At 40.4% G+C, this 17,276-nt stretch overlaps 2 protein-coding genes across 3 annotated transcripts in view; one reads left to right on the top strand and one right to left on the bottom strand.

The window, feature by feature from the left end:
• The window catches only part of LOC551737 (synapsin), a 49,084-nt gene extending 35,655 nt beyond the window's left edge, over window positions 1-13,429 (top strand). For both annotated transcript variants that reach the window (XM_624125.5, XM_006562252.3), the window contains exons 7-10: window positions 2,685-2,890; window positions 3,226-3,490; window positions 3,653-3,902; window positions 3,980-13,429. In XM_624125.5, coding sequence (XP_624128.3) covers window positions 2,685-2,890; window positions 3,226-3,490; window positions 3,653-3,902; window positions 3,980-4,152 — 894 coding nt within the window. In that variant the 3' untranslated portion in view covers window positions 4,153-13,429. The remainder of the gene's footprint in view (window positions 1-2,684; window positions 2,891-3,225; window positions 3,491-3,652; window positions 3,903-3,979) is intronic.
• Window positions 13,430-14,425: 996 nt separating this feature from the next.
• LOC100576903 (leucine-rich repeat-containing protein 15) lies at window positions 14,426-17,138 on the bottom strand. Its single transcript, XM_003249995.4, has 2 exons — window positions 14,977-17,138; window positions 14,426-14,538 (listed from the first exon to the last, which is right to left on the bottom strand). Exon 1 carries the CDS (start codon window positions 16,014-16,016, stop codon window positions 14,994-14,996), a length of 1,023 nt encoding a protein of 340 aa, XP_003250043.1. The 5' UTR covers window positions 16,017-17,138; the 3' UTR covers window positions 14,426-14,538; window positions 14,977-14,993.
• Between the last annotated feature and the right edge of the window lie 138 nt (window positions 17,139-17,276).

Raw genomic sequence — 17,276 nt, 5'->3', positions numbered from 1 at the left:
GTTTGATCCACGATTACTATCATTTAATATGTCCCGCGGCCCTTTTTATAGTTCGTGCCGGCGAGATTGCCGGCCAACGACGTATTTTGTCTTTGGAAACGTTTTGGCCCGGGGACCTGGAACAGATCGGATCGCGTATTAGCGCGGATTCGGGGAGCGGCCGGCGCGCTCGATAAACGGGAATTGATAAAATATGCTCGATAATCGTTCGTGCACGGGTTTGTGTACCCACGTTGCATATATACACCTCACGCTGATCCGCGTAAATTCGATAGCTCGTGCGCTGCTTATCTTCGCGTTTCGATATCGATATTGTTACACGGGAATTAATTATATACTTATTACGCGTGTACGCGATTCGATCTCAACGGGCGAGTATTATTTTTCTCCGCGAGTTTCGAAAAACTCGCCGCGTAACTCTGTACCGAGATAAATATATAAATATATATATACATGTAAGATATATATCCCGGAGCGATTAGGAGTGGACGTGCTCGTTATCCGAGTATCGGAGTACTTGTAAATCAAGCTCCGGTTCGAGGATCGAACACGAATATCGAATATCTGGATTCTGAATTTCTCCAACATGTAAATTTATCGATTTACGATGAAATTGTACCATTATCTCTCTGTATCGATCCATCAACAATAAAAATTTTTCTCACGAGAAATCTTACTCACTTCTTCGAATCTGAATCGTTGCAGCTAATCGTGCGTAGATTTTACTCCATCGTATTTTCGTTAGTTATCGATATTTCGCCACTTCGAACGAAAAAAAAGAGCCTCGTACGTGTTGTCGTGAAAAAAAATTGTTTCAAGCCGCGGATGTAAAGGTTCCGTTCCGCAGAGCGCAGCAGTGAGGCCGTATTATATTTTTAGTGCGTTCAAGTACGACGAACAAAATCGAAGGTGACACCCCTGCGTACGTCTGGCCTGCCCCCTCGAAAGGAGTACTCGAAAGTCCCCCTCACGAGCACGATAAATGATTTATCTCCGTGTCCCTCGCCGTTGATCCCCGTCGTTGGTGTTCGTGCCGTTCGGTGGAACGGACACGCGTCCAGCGGTGCTCAGAAAGCCACTTTTGCGACACCCACGTGCCGGGATAAACACGTGGGTACGATACGTTTGAGCACTGGCTATCGAGGGGGGGAATCAGCGCGTTGGCTGCCCGCGGTGGCCGGACGCGCGCCCATGAGACGATTCGTTCAACAGCCACTTCCTTTTTCCACGTCAACCCGGTTTGTAAACAGTCTCGTGATTAAGTTTTCTGAATACACGCCTATATATACGCACGCGTTCCGTGTCCGTGAAACATTGTGCAAACGAGAGTCGGCTCGGATGTATTCGGATCTTGATTTATCGAGACTTACTTGTACACTTGAATCCGTTCCGAGAACTGATTAACCGTTCCCGGATCAAATTTTATCGCGTGCAACGTGGAAAATAATTTTAATTGTAAATATAATATATATATAAAAACTACGTTGCGCAACATCCAGTATGATGGAAGAGATTAAGCTCGAAGTAATTTATTCTGTCATTTCAATTTGTTTCCATTGATCGTACAAGACGTACATCTTGCGTGTGTTTCGAACAAATATGTTCGATCGATTCACGAATTCGTTTTTCCAAGAGAAAAAAAGAAGTAATCGCGTGGAAGAATCGAGGAATGAAAGGGATTAAGCTTTTACCCGGAATTTCCCACTCGATCCCAACTCGATTCGTTTCTATTAACGTGGAATTCTTTGGTTATCTGGTAACGGGATAACCGGGAAAGAACGTTCACATTTTAACCGCCTTCACCCTTTTTTTCCCCCCTTTCTTGCTCACCGTGGAATCGGGTGAGATTCGTGACTGGACATCCTACTCTGCGATTATCAGGATCGAAACCGGTAGGATTGGAGTGCACGATTTTCGAACTCCGTTTCCTCGTCGTTTCGAGGATTTCAGTCCACGTTTTCACGCTTTATATTATATATATACATATATTTTCACCGTTATCATCTCAGAAGATCGGTCACACTATTCTCCGTAGGATCGTTTTTTTTTCTTTTTTTTAATCGCGTCCTCGTCGCAACGGATGCAACGAGAGTCGCGGCATCGTCAACGATTTAATAATCCCTCCCGTCCCACGCGAATATCGTGGACTGCTTAATCAACCGCCTGCGTATCGGCTGACTTTGATCTTCATCCATAGATGTCGGTTAATGTATTCGATTATTGAAGACCGGCCCCAGATATTGCTGTAGGCGTCCCATCCGACTGGTTCTCGCCGATTAGAGCGGAATGCAGGATAAGCGTGCATTGTTAATCGATTCTCCATGCAGAGATCTTTGAGTGCCATGTTGAAATTGCATCGAGAAAATTGTATCGCGTAATTTTCGTTAAAAACGTTGTTCCTCGCATTCGACCCGGTTCGAGATGACTGCCGCGTGATCGCCATCCAACGCCACGGATTTATATATCGAAAGACTTTCCTTTCTTACAAGAAACGTATCGAATATATATGGATTTCACATCGTAACGTACGTTACGAGATCTTACACGTTTCGAGATCCATTGACGACAATGGAAAAGAAATTTTCGACTCGATCGAAATATACACATACCTGTTACGATTCTCTTCTACAAGAACGCATCATCTTTTCCTTTCTTTTTCTTTTTTTTTCTTTTTCTTTTTACAGGTGAGTGCATCTCGTTATCCAGTCGTGGTGAAACTTGGACACGCCCACGGAGGAGTGGGAAAAGCCCGTGCCGAGACGAATCAAGAGTTTCTAGATCTCGCCTCTTTGGCTGCTTTGGCCAACGCTTACTGCACGTCGGAACCGTATGTCGATACCAAATATGACGTCCACGTGCAGAAAATAGGCAATAACTACAAGGCGTTCATGTGAGTATCGCCGGATCGATCCCGCCGATCTGTCGTTGTAAATGTTACCGAGTCTTGTCCACCGCTACGTTATACCGGGTCAGCATGGAAATTATGTGGCTTAACCCTCGACTGGGTGGCGAAACGTGGATTACGTAATGATTTCGCACGAATAAATTTTTTCTTTCGATCGCTTTTTTTAAATTAGAATCTCGATTAGAATTAAAAGAAAAAAGAAAAAATTACCACTTCCCATTTACTACGTGCTTGGCTATCGAGTCGATGGTTAAACCCTTCGAGTCAATGGAGGATCCGAGATTAACTTAATTAACGAGCGCGTGACCGTTCCTCTCCAGGCGGAAGAGCATAAGCGGAAACTGGAAATCTAACACCGGTTCGGCGATGTTGGAGCAATTAGCCGTGAGCGAGAGACATCGCGCCTGGGTCGACCAGGTGGCCCAATTGTTCGGCGGGTTGGACATCTGCGCGATCGAGCTGTTGGTCGGCAAGGATGGCCGAGAGTACATAATCGAAGTGAACGACAGCGCGTTATCGTTAATGGGGGACTCGCAGGAGGAGGATCGTCGCCACATCGCGGATCTTGTCACCGCCAAAATGCAGGTAGAGGAAAAAAAGAAACAAATATGTCTTACTTTCTCTCTCTCTCAAAACAGATTCCAATACCAAGCTTGGATACCTTTTCTTAATCTTTAAATTATCTATCTTCTCCTCCTTTTTTCTTGTTTCCTTAAAAAAAAACCGATCGTTGAAATGGATATTCAGGCATTTTGCCGGCCGCCGAGCGTTTTGACGAAAACAACATCGAGGGGATCGATGTCCGGCTCGAGCCAAGCGACGAGTCCGGTCGAGGATCGCGCGCCACCACCGACCACAGCTCCGTTGGGATCGCACGGCAGCATGGGATCGATGGCTAGCATAGGAAGCTTGGGCTCGGTAGGCTCGATGACGGCAGTGGCCGGCGACGTAACCACCTCTGACAGCCACCATCAGCTGCAACGACGCGATTCTCAAGGTTTCGTTATTGTATACAATTTATTGTTGATCAATTCATAGTATTACCGAATGATAATTCGAATTCCACTCGTTCAGCATCGCAATCGAGCACGGTGAGTAGCGCGCCGTCGGTCGGCCGACGCCAAGATGAAGCTCCACCATCGAGAGTACCTTTCCACAGACAAGGTAGCCAATCACAGAGCGAGGACACCGAGGATACTATGAAGAATCTTCGGAAAACGTTCGCAGGAATCTTCGGAGACATGTAAATTTCTGCCATGTGAATTTTTGTGCACTGAAACAAAGGAGGCAAACAATTGTTATTATACAAATTTAAATTGGCACGAAGGAAACGTGATATATGTATATTCGATGAATCATATTTTCTTTGTTGGATAGTTTTTATTCTTTTATGGATAGTTTCGTAATTAATTATCTTTAAGGATCTTTTTCTTCTTTCTTTCTTTGGAAAATATTCGACAGTTTCGTTTCCTTTTTTTGATTACTTCATGGAATGAATTATCGGAATGGATTGGATGAAGGCACGACGAGGATATATTTGCAGATCATCGAGCTGATTTAAATGACGCTCGCGTCCCACACAGGGCTCGCGCTATGTAACTGATTGTAAATTTTGCTAACGGTCCACGGCGATGTGTATAAACATGAACATAACACTCTTTGAAATCTCATTTGACAACTCGTTTCTTCCGATTAATTTCTCTCTTTATCCTTGATCAATTAATCAATTAATTGAAACGGAAAGTTAAAACTTATTCTCGCGTTAGAAATTCTCGCTAATCGCCTATTATACCCCAATACTTAATTATTATTATTATTAATAAATAATCTTAAATACCGCGTAATTAAAAGCATCGGTTTCGAATATTATTAATACTAATAACGTATTTTCGATATAGGGGTGGGTGGTGAGCAAAAATTAAACGGGGGTTTAAAAAAAAAAAAGGAAGAAAAAGAAGATAAAGTCGTGGTCGTTTATGTATATTAAAGAAAAAAAAAAAAAAAGAAAAGAGTATAAAAAATAAAAAAAAATAATAAATAAATCGTAATGTAGATTCTATGTATTCGATGTATTATTCAGCATTTACATAGTTGGTTAGGGAAAATTCTCTCAGGTTAAAAGAAGAAATGATTAAAAAAAAGGGAGGGGAGGGAAAATAATAATAATAATAATAATAATAATAACAATAATAATAATAATAAATAATTAAATAAATAAATAAATAAATAAATAAATAAATACTTTTCCAAGTGTGTCCGGTTATGTTTCGTTACCATCGACGTATCCGTTCTGCATATAACTCGTCTCGTTTACGGGAACTCCGCCACTTGGTTTTTCGATTCCAACAGGCAACAGATACCATAGGCCCCTGTCATCTCCTCATCCGACTTTACTTCAGGCGTCCACTTTTTAGGCTTAACTTTCGATTAATAGCATTGTCTAAAGGCGAGGGAACGGGAAAGTGAAGGGGAGGAAAAAAGAAAAAAGAAAAAGAGAGAGGGAGGAAGGGAAAGAGAGAGAGGCGAAAGCGGGAAGAGAGGATAGAGAGGGGAGGAAAAAAAAAGAAGAAAAAAAAAAACGATGGGTTATAAATTAAAACGGGTGATGGAAATTCCTGCAGTAAAATACATATTTGTAAAATTAATTAAAAAGTATTTGTAAACCGACGTCATTCAATACGATGATTGAGGAAAACAAAAAAAAGAGGAGATTCGGGCATTATTATACTGAACATTCGGCTAGAGAAAGACTTCTGCATCGATCGGTCGCCGCGTGAAAAAGAAGAAGAAAAGAAAGGAAATCTCGATTTCGAAAAAAAAAAAAAGAAAATCGCGCCCCGACCACGAAGAACACGATCGACGAGTCTGTATCTTAAGCGCACAAATAGTCATTAAGATTTCGAGAGACCGGGCAGTACTTTGACATCGTGCATGTGAACAGCGCAAACGTTTGGATTAAACGGGACTCGGGAAGAGGAAAATTTATTCCGCAGAGTCGTCGGTCCGTTTCTTTCGAAAAAAATTTAAATTTCGGCCCGCTAAAAGTAAAAAAAAGTCCGCTCGACCGACGGCCTTTCGATTTGGATTGTTGAAAAAGAAAAAGAAAAAAAGAAAGAAAAAGAAAAAGAAAATTCATCGTCTCGAAACAGTAGCGAGCATCTCGATGTTGAAAACTGTCCTGCAATTTCCGATGACGAACTGCTTCTTTTTCTTAAATTTTCACGCACACGTGTACAAAATCATTTCGTAGATGAGAGAAAGAGAAAAGAAAGAGAAAAGAAAAGGGGAGAGATTCGGCAATGCTTGCTTGCTGAAAATTCACGAAAAACGAGATGTTCGTTGTTCCGTAGGCTTTAAGAACATTACCGATGAAATCAAAATGTAATAAAAAGAAAAAAAAAAGAAACGGGTTCGTGAACTAGGAACGGGAACCGAAAGGGAAAGCGCGGCCACAAATCGCCGCAAGAATGATAAAATGTTATTACATGGGCATTCTCAGTAATCTCGATTTTTGCGAAAATCCTGGCAAAAATCCGAGCAAAAACACCGAGCAAATTTTTTGACGATCTGCAAATATAATCTCGCGTTTCCTCATTCCTTCGTTCGTTCGTTCGTTTTCTAGATTCGAACTCCTTTGACTCGGTGCACGAAAATCGAAAAGGATCCGCGTTTCAATGTTGAATCAAAAAAAAAAGAAAAAAAAGGAAAAAAAAAAGAAAAAAAAGAAAATCGGTCGACGAGAGAGCAAGAAAGAAAACAAAAAAAAAAAAAGAAAAAGATAAGGAAAAGAGAGGGAACGAAACTTCTTTATCCAATGATCTCAATTTACCTTAGCATAAGGGCTGATAAACGATGTATTATCGACGAATTGGACGGGAGGACCTCGTGGTGTCAGCTTTTGGAAAGGAACGAGAACAATTTCCATTATTCCGTTTAACATTTCTCGATTTCGATGTTTTCGCGAAACGATTTTAATTCACAATTTTCGTTTCCCTCGAACACCTTCGTCAATTGCGCGAGGATACAGTAGAGGGGAGGAAGGGGAGAGAAAGAGAGAGAGAGGAGGAGGAGGATTGCGTAGGATCGTAGATAAAGGAACGTGTATTGCCTTCTTTCGTTTCCATTTTTCTTCTCTCGATTTAGCAGTACCGAATTTTAGAAATTATTGACGAGGTTATACGAACGATAAACGCAAAGACGTGAATTTAGTCCATCCTCTCTATTGCACAATTATATACATCGATCGAACACTCCCTGTGCGTGTATCTAGTTTTAGTTGATAAGTTAGTTGTTATCCGTTGAAAGAGAAAGAAAGAGAAAGCGAGAGATGAAAGAACAATGGAGGATGAATCAAAAAACGGAACCCACGAGTCACGAGTTAATTTCGATATGTAATAGACGTCCGACGGTTTGATTTTTGATGTGCCTTGATAACTTAAGTGCCCTTCTTGTCACCCGTTTCTCACTCCGATTCGAAGCAGTCCAAAAGTACGCGTTTCAACAGTACACGAACAAAAATGTACACAACCGTTGCACTTAATCACGAGATCTCTATGTTGTTTGTACTTTTTATACACCTCGAAAACGCGTGCACCCCGCATCGTTTTTTACCCTTCTCGCATATCATCATCATCATCGTTGCAACGAGCTTGCTTGTTGATTGCGAGCATCTCAAAATATCACGTGGATAAGTGCAGGTACACCGTCCAAGTTTTCACGATCAACAACAAGCGAACAACCCTCTTATCGATATTCGCAAAGATAATCAATCACGCATTTTCTTCTCTTCTCCGTTCTTTTCACTTCGTATCTATTAGACATCCGACGATTCCTTCGCTTATTGCTCGTATTTCGATTATTCTCTTTCGATTATATAACTCATCGATTTCAACGACAGGCAATGATACGTAGAGGAGTAAAGTAAACTTAACTAGAGTTTAAAAAAAAGAGTTTTAGAGTCGTGGCAGGAGGAGTAGAGCAGAATATATGTGTGAGTTATTAGCTTTTCGAAATTTAACGAGCTTAGTTCTTAGCAAGCTGAGATAATCAGATAATCATAATTGATATTATCGAGAAATAGAAATATTGGAATTATATTGATATTCGAAGAGATCGATACTTTAAGGGATGTTTCGTTTCTTTCATTTTTCGATTATTATTCGTAGAGCAGGGCAATGAGGAGGAAGAGGAGGAGGAGGAGGTAGAATTTAAACAGAAAGTTCTCTTAGAGTCGTGAGAGGATAGACTGCTAAAACGCTGCCTGATTCCACGACACGTGTAGTTCAGAAAGTAATGGAAATAATAATTGCAAGAGATAATAGAAACTATTACTACTAGTATTACAACTAGCGACATTGGAAAGTTAATAAAGTTTAAACGCGAATAAACGCGAATGTACGAAGAAGCCCGCGAAAATAAAATCCTGGACAATCTTTTACCTGGAAAATTGTCGCGAAGTACAAAAGAAAAAAAAAACCCACCCAGATGAAACGAGATAAACTGCTTTCCGAGCTGACGCCACGATGCGAACGAAATAGAATAAAAAAATAAAAAAATAAAAAAAAAAGGAGAGAAAGCTCGATAGATTCGTTTAAAATGGACGAATTCGATCCCTACAGAATCCGTACTGATACGTAGACAAGGTTAAAGGTTATAACGAATATCTCAGGGGTGCAAGTTTAAGCACTAGGTAGGATAGAAAAAAAAAAAAGAAAAAAAAAAAGAAATAGAACAAAAAAAAAGACGACAGTTAGAAGAGGCAGTTGGGTTCAAGTGTTGTTGCAATCTCTAGACGAATAAACGGCATTGACTTCGATTACCTACGACGACTAGCGATTTTAGCGAGCACGCTTTTTCGGGAGAAATCTTAGCGGTTATCCGTTCATAGGAAGCGAAATTGTAAGCGGAATCGAACCGGGTAACCAGATCATCTGTGAATCTGTGAAAATTCGATAACAACGTTTCTCTGCAACCCAATCTTTTTTTTTTTTGTGCAAGAAAAATTATCGTTTCCAACGAATAAATCTGTGGATTCAACAATTGTCAATTATTGCGGTTTGTTTAGCGATATTTTCAATGCGAATGAAATGTAAAAAGGGTTGACGATTTAGTTATCGGTTTCGATTCGAACCACCTTGATCGTTCTATGCTGTGTTATTGTAATTATCGTTTTAATTGAATAACGAAGATACGTTTGTCGAGTACGGATCGAGCGGATGATCGATTCGTATCACGTAACACCGAACAAAAAAAAAAACGCGAGAGAGCTCACATCGTTTAAGCATTTCAGCGGCTTGCTCGATCATGCTTCTCAAGAATCTTCGATCGACGAGTTTGTAATTTGTTCTTTCTAGTGCCCGTGTGATGTAGTGAGCAGCAGCCTGTTTCCAAACAACACCTTTCCATTAGGTTTCGATCGTGTTTTCGTGTTACGCGTCACTTTTTATTTCGTCGTAGCGCGCCACCGCCACCGTCTGTCTGTCTCGGTGGCTCAACTTGTAGCAAGCTGATAGATCTTTTTAATTTCGACGCGAAGAAAGATTCGCCTCTCGCTGCACACAACGAGAGATATCTTTTATAACGATTGGCGCGGCCAAAATTTCCTCATCTCCAAAATCTCTGTTTCCTTCTTGCCGGAAAAAAAAAAATAATAATGTTACAATTAAGCTAATCTACTTAGGATCCTTGCGTCACCGTAATACCGTTGTTTGTTAAGAATTTACCATTCATAGTGTTACTTTAAGATCGTGGAACTAATTTAGATGCCTTGAATAACGACATCGTAGATATAAGTTCCAACCAAAAAAAAAGTAAAAAACAAAAAATCATAAGAAAGAAAATTAAAAAAACCAAAAAAAAAAAAGAAAGAAAGAAAGAAAGAAAGAAAGGAAAGAAAAAAGGAAAGAAGGAAAAAAGAAAAAAAGAAAGAAGAAACGAAAAGAAGTCGAAGCAAACTGATGATAACGCTAACGAGAACGCAATATATCGCGTTATCGTCGTCGTTTCGAGGCTTCTTTCACTCGATCCAAAATCAATCTCGATTCGAAAGAATCGATGCGTGATGAAGCTTCGAAACGCATTCGATCGTGAATAGATTAGAATACACACTTATACTCACACTCACACATACACATACATACACGCGCTTAGAAATATACGTTCCAGGAGCATCTCCGCCGAAGAAAAGTAGGTACATAACGGGCGTACATAACGTTATCATACGTCGAGGCCAAACCGTGTCTCGTGCCAATCAGAATTGGCGATTCCAGCTCATGGCATTCGAATGCCGATTTAGTGCCTCGTTGCTTTCCCTTCCCACTTACCTTTTTTAATTTCAAATTTCGTTTCATTCAAATCTCTATAAAATATACACGATATATTTATACCTTCAAATCAATTTCTATCAATCAGATTCTTTCCCCTTAACTTACTTATTTATCACTTCCTTCTTTCCCTTGTCTCCCTCCCTCGTTTCTTCTCCAAAACATTATTATTCCCCTGCGAGACGGAAACACCAAGATATTATTATTATTATTATTATTATACGAGAAATCGTTACAACGAATCGTGGAAGGGGCGAATAATTATCGAAGCAATCCTCTCGTCGCGCGGACAGAATTAGACAGCCGGATATCAATGGCACGAGGATTTCCACGGTTTCGCCACGATGATCGAGAGGCGAACAAGCGCTCGTCACCGCCTCTTAATTATTCAATGTCTCTGTGTAAACGAACATAAAGGTTAAACAATAGCGTTAAACGAAGAATTAAAAGAAGAAATCGTTAAGGTGAGATTATCATCGTAGGCTAGTTACGATACGGTAGGTACTCTATATGTAACCGTATGTTACCTCCTTGATTTCAATGAGTGCTAGTCCACATGTATCATATATCATATACATTAACACAACAAAACTCGTACTCTCGATGCAAGAATATATATTATGTACACGACATATATATATATATATATACATTATGTAATAATTATAACGATACGCGGCAGTTGTAGCTAATCACCTCCCCCGAACGAACAACAGAGGAACAACAGATTCTGTCGTTCTCGCGGGGACAAGTGTGAAAGAGTCCTTGCGAGGTGCAAGGATGTCTTCGGGTCTAATTAATTGTAAAATCGGTCAGAAACGTTATTATAATCCGAGGAAAAGAGCCAAGTTTAAAGGAAACGAAGATGGGAACGTCCTCGCGCGCCGACGAAAACAAGCGTCTCACAGATCCGATTCTCGATCTTCGAGAAGCGGAGAGTAGCACGGGACGTTACATTCGATATCAATTGTACGACAATATAAGGTATATATATATTACAGAATAGAATGAGACGCAATATGAACTTCATACTTCACTTGTATGAGACAAATGTGAGAGAGTAGAGTTAATTATTAATCTCGATGTTCTGTTTCGCGGCGCGCAACAAGTATCCCAGATGCACCGTGAAGGGGAAAAAAGAAAAAAAAATTACTTAATTAGAACATTTCCCTCGAAGAAAAAAATCAATCCGCGCGATCGAACCGTCGAAATCGGTGATGGACGAACAACTTATCACTCTACTTTTACTCGATCGCGTTTATAGCGATATTAACACCAAAAAAAAAAACGTCCCATCAAAAGCGTCCCGAGTTCGATCGTTGGATCGCGCGTGAAAGTCGCGTGTGCCGCTTCGTCGATCGCGTTTCCTCGTATTCTTATTCCTTCTCTCGTACTCGAGAGGCCGCGTTAAAACACACGGATGTATGTTTCCAAGCGACGGACAACGAAATCATCGTGGATCGCGGCACGGCTCACGCGTGGAGGCAACGATCGCTCGAATTATATCACGTTGTACACCGATTATTAACCGAAAAATTCTCCGATCGTACGACCGTTTATAATTATACCTTTTAACTGTAACCGTTGAATAAGAGAAGGTAAGAGGGAAGAAAGAAAGGAAGAAAGGAAGGAAGGAAGGAAGGAAGGAAAGGATGTTTAATTAAATATGCGAGTAAAATGCGAGTTCTATCTGTCATCGTTTTAGCTGTTAAGGATTCATCAGAAGTAAATATTGGGGGTAGCTGTAATCCAGTAAGCGTAAGCGCAAGCATATTTAGAAATACGGAGAGAAGAAATAAAGTAAAAGTAGTACAATGTATAGGTTTGTGTATAGAGATACCGAGAGGGCATGTGTGTGAAAGAGAGATACCCGGTGTTGGGTGCACGTCGAGTGCTCGTTACCGATCCTACCGCCGCTTTATTTCGTTGGAAGGCATTACGGGCGGATGGCTAACAAGATCGTTCCAACTTGTTCGAGATATCACGGAAACGGTTTTTCGACCGTTTTCTATCCTATCGCGAGCGGCCGAGGAGTGAAACGATGCCCTTTCGAGGGATCGATACATCGATAAGCCGGGGTGGTCGTAGGTAACGAGCACGCCGTTTCATGGAACATCAAGGGAGTCTTCCTCGTGATGGCGGCCGATGCTCGATGTGCCTGGTGATCATTTCACGGCCTTAACTCGAATTTTCATCGGGGATCGAGCGTCTTCGTCGTCGTGTCGTCGCGTTTCTCGAAACGATCGTGGAACGAATCGACTGGCTCGTGACCACGAAATCATGGCTCCTCCGAAAGGAGTGTGAAAGGATTGTTATATAACGACTCTCGACTGCTTTTAATCTATCTCCAGTTTGGAATTCGTCCACCCGTTTCGATATCGAATATTTTCCGCCAATTCGAAATTTCGATCCATCTTGTGATCCGATACCAATCGAGATGATTCGACGATCGATCCAAAGAGATTTTATATATCGATTGGCGCGCCGATTTCTATCGATTTTCCACTCCCATTGAGAAACGTTTCGATGATAAGTGGTGGAAAATTGTTGGACGAAAATTGTCGCGTGTTTCCACACACACACACACACATACACATACACATATATGTATATTCTTCGATATACCGGTTTAATGCTGCGCTATCAGATGTGGAATATCTTTATGGTGTCTCCGTAAGACTTTCGACGTGGGCCCCCCCTTAAAACTGACGACACGGACACATACGTTAACAGAGTTTCTTCGACTAGAATTGTGTATTCATCCATTGCATACCAACACAAAAAAAAAAAGAAAAAAAATAAATGAATAAATAAATGAATAAATAAATATTTGCCATATTGGACATTGGTGAAACGTTTTTATCGAAACGTTTTTGGATGTCGTTTATGGTTGTTAAGACATTGAAATATTAAGAACTCTTTAACGAATTGAGCTATCTCATTGTGTTATATACACACATTTATAAATATATAAATATATAAATATATATTATATATATATATACATAAAAAATATATATGTTGAAGAGTTAAACATTTACCACTATGATGATCATACTAATGCAGCGTAATGGACGAATGGCATGCACTCAAAAAAAGTTATAAGATGTTATTAATATACTTCCCAAGTCGAGTAACGCAGATTATTGAACTCTTCTGATGAATTGATAAGAAAAAAAAAAAAAGAAGAAGGAAAAAAAAAGAATCCCGATCAAATAATCCTGTAAAACGGAGAAAAACAAACGTTAGCGAGAGTAAACGATATTGTACTTATCCCAATAACGATCGAAAGGGAGAAAACGACTTTCGATTCCTTGCTAGATTTTGGGGACACTCTTTGTAACTCTGCGTGGCCCGACTAGGTTCTGGTTGAAATACGATTACTGCGATACGTAAGCTAAACTGTAACAATAAAAAAAAAAAAAATAATAAAATATTATACTTATGACTTTCGATATTACAACCTTATCTCTTAATTTTGTAAATATTGAATTTTTTACGTCTTTTTTTTTATATATGTACATATAAAATTGAAAAGTTTATTAATTATTAAGATATCGTACACATTCTTTTTCTTTTTTTTTTACGAGTCGCCATATACTTGATAATTTCTTCATTTCGCAATTACAACGTTCGTATCTCTTTCTAAAGTACATGTGTATCAAGTTCCAAGAATCTATATGCACGTTTTGTATTCGTATCTCGTTCTCACTTGCCTCGATTATACGTCTCGCTCACTCTTCTCTCAACAAACAAAATCGTTTAAATTAAAGTGAAAATTATATTTGAAAAAATATATTTCCATCTCTTCGAAACTACACTGGTTTAATTCTTCTAATATAATCAATGATCGTTAATTTCGTTGCTGAAAAGATACATGATCGTGTACATAATTTTAACAATTTGACAACAACAATTTGTCGATTATCGTTCAATTCGATCAAAGTTATTACACGAGAGAATTAACGAGAAGTTACATTTTCAATGAGATTTAATAAATACACCAGACGGATCGTGTATCGATCAACACGTATTTTCTTCAATTATTCATTTTCAATTAATCGATGATTGCGAGATTAGAGAATTTGAAACGTACGAGTTAAATTCGGCTCTTATCCAATACCGTGTTCAAGGAACAATTACGATACATGCCACCGCGTCCTTGATTTATGCTGAAAGAATTATCTCGCGGGTAATAAGAGGTTGGCACGGTGTGAATCGTCGGCGCGTACCATCCATAATCCATCGCCGTGCTTCTGTAACAAGGATGGGGTTGGGGAGTTTCGTCCTGTCGATATCCCTTGAACACTCCTGCAAAAACGCGGATCTTTTATCGGATAAACTTGTCCCCTCTATCCCATGATAGATGATACATCCTCCTCCCTTGTCTATCTTATCTTTTCTTTTCCTCTATATTTTCCTAATATTTTACACAAAAATCATTGTTGACACAGGCGTGTACCGTTAAAAATTAAAGCGTGGAAAATTTTTTACAAAAGGAAAAAAGAAATAATCATGAAACGAATTGGAAGAAATGGAAATGTCTTTCTAACTCTTTTTCACTTTCTCAAAGAAAACTCGGAGGAGAAAAGGAGAAGAAATCCGTATATTGACATGTATTCGCGTGGAATTACGATAAAATAAAATTAATGAAAAGAATCTACAGAGAACAGAGATTTGATCGATGATTTTGGAAACAATGGATAACGCGTTTTCTATATCAAATTCCGGCACTGGCTGGTTACATACTCCGGGTAATTTATGCATCATTGAACCTGAGGCCCAATCTCCGTGCACTCGTACGGCAACTGATACGCGACGTTGTTACAACGAAATCGTCCTTGCACGTTTGAAACATTGTCCATCGTCCTGCCGGCTATCTTGAAGCCGGGATCGACGGTAACATTCTTCATCCTGGCGAAAGCGGACATGTCCACGAAACGGAGGTTGTTGCTGTTCAAGAACAGGAGCAACAGATTGTCCAACCCCTCGAAAGTGTCCGCCTTAATCATGACGATCTGATTCCCGTTCAGCCACAATGAATTTAGATTCCTCAGATAACGAAATACTCCGCCCGACACGCTCCTCAACGAATTTCGCCCCAGATCCAATTCGTTGATCTCGCTCAACCCGCGAAACACCTCCAACTGCAGGGACGAGATTTTATTTCTCGACAGATAAAGAAGATCGATATGGGGCAGCCCGTTGAACGCGCCGATCGGTATCTCGTTGATCTCGTTGCAATCCAACGCCAAAGTCTCCAAGTGTCTCAGACCTTTGAACATGTTCCTCCTCAACGCGATTTTGTTGTTCGTCGCGTACAACTCGTGGAGATCAACCAGACCTTTCCACATACCGGGGCGGAAAGCGATCATGTTATTGTGATCGAGTATCAACGTCTCCAAACTGTCCAAGTTGGCGAACGAGCCGTCCTCGATGTCCCTTATGCTGTTGTTCTTCAAATCGAGATACGTCAGTTGGTCCAAATCGGCGAAGTAGTGTTTAAAAATCTTGGACAATTGATTGTCGCGGATGTAGAGGGCGGACGAGTTGGTGACTTCGAGGAATGCGTCCTTGGCGATATCCTGGATCCCGAGGCCCTCGAGGTGCAGCTCTATATCCTCGATCGTTTGCACCGCGTTCACATCCTCGAACGCGACGCTGTGCAGCACGCTGTTCCCCAGGCACACGTAAAGATGATTATAAACTTGGCAGTCCACTTCCTCCGCGCTGACGTCTCGAGCGGTGACCGATAAGACGAGATAAACGAGCAAGAGGAAGCAGCACATGGTACGCGGAGAGATGCTGGATGCTTACTGAACGAGGGATCGCGCGTCTCGATGTGCAGCCAACGGAACAAACTCAAACGGTCACCGTTCCTCAGATACCATTCGATAAATATATCATCCGTGTATATACTGCGTGTACGTATTGCAAATCCACCTACAATTCTCTCCAAATTCTACGTTTTATTCCTTGTTTTTTAAAATTCTCAATTCTCTACTGTTTCGGTTCAACAGTAGTTTCTTTATCACGATGGCTGGTCGACATTTTATTCTCGTGTTTTCATCTCGAATCGATTCAGTTTTCAACGAGAGATCAACGTTGAGAGAACGGCACCCAAAGGTCAGCCAGTTTCTTCGTATCGATGTTAAAAATTCATCGTTTCCGTGAAATTATTTTTTTCTTTTTTTTAGAAACGAGGGATCTGTTTCTTCGCATTTTTACGGGCGAAACGTTTCACTGCGATCCGATCTGATTTTACGATTCGAGGCTTCGCGGCCAAGTTTTATTTTTCTGCGTCTTTAACTGTTCTGGATTAGCATTGCAGCGTTTCTATAGAGGCGATAGAAATTGGAATGCAACGTTCGTTGATTTCATTTATTTGGGAATGTATCTTTTATACGATTCAAAAAAAGAAAAAAAAAATGCTCCCGTTATCTTTCGCACTTTCGTTTTTATAATATCTCAGTCTCAGTCATGTGTGAAAAATGCATATTCGCGTTGCATATTTACGACAATATATTTCGTGTTACGATAGACGCGAACAATACACACAAACACTTTCGTCAACTACGTGTACGAAACCCACACAAATTCGCAGTGTGAGCGTAGAGATATTTCGACACGTATGCTCGAAATCGCTCTTTCCTTTCTCAATCAAGAAAGCAAAGTCGATCGAAGTTTACCGAAAGATCGCACATCCGATCCGATCCGAACGAACGAAAATGCCGCACGCGGTTGGAACAAGTTCCTATCTCGTGAAAAGGTTTCTGCGACATGTGCAAAAATGTACGTATATTACCCGATAAGCTTCGACGATCGTCAATACCGACTTATTAATAGCAGAACGTTATCGTTTTAGCTATACGAGGAATTTCTTGTCGTGTATACTTTACACGCGAAATCAATCTGCGAACCGATTCGACGAACTGCATAAAACATTCGGAGCGGAATCCTTCTTCCCTCGAAAGAAAGAAAGAAAAAAAAAGGAAAAGGAGAAAAGAGAGAAAGAAAGAAAGAAAGAAAATATACGTTATACACTTATC

The sequence above is a fragment of the Apis mellifera genome, linkage group LG12 (assembly GCF_003254395.2).
Source record: "Apis mellifera strain DH4 linkage group LG12, Amel_HAv3.1, whole genome shotgun sequence".
NCBI lineage: Eukaryota > Metazoa > Arthropoda > Insecta > Hymenoptera > Apidae > Apis > Apis mellifera.
Note: the sequence above shows the minus strand (reverse complement) of the source record. Positions and strands in the feature narration are given on the sequence as shown.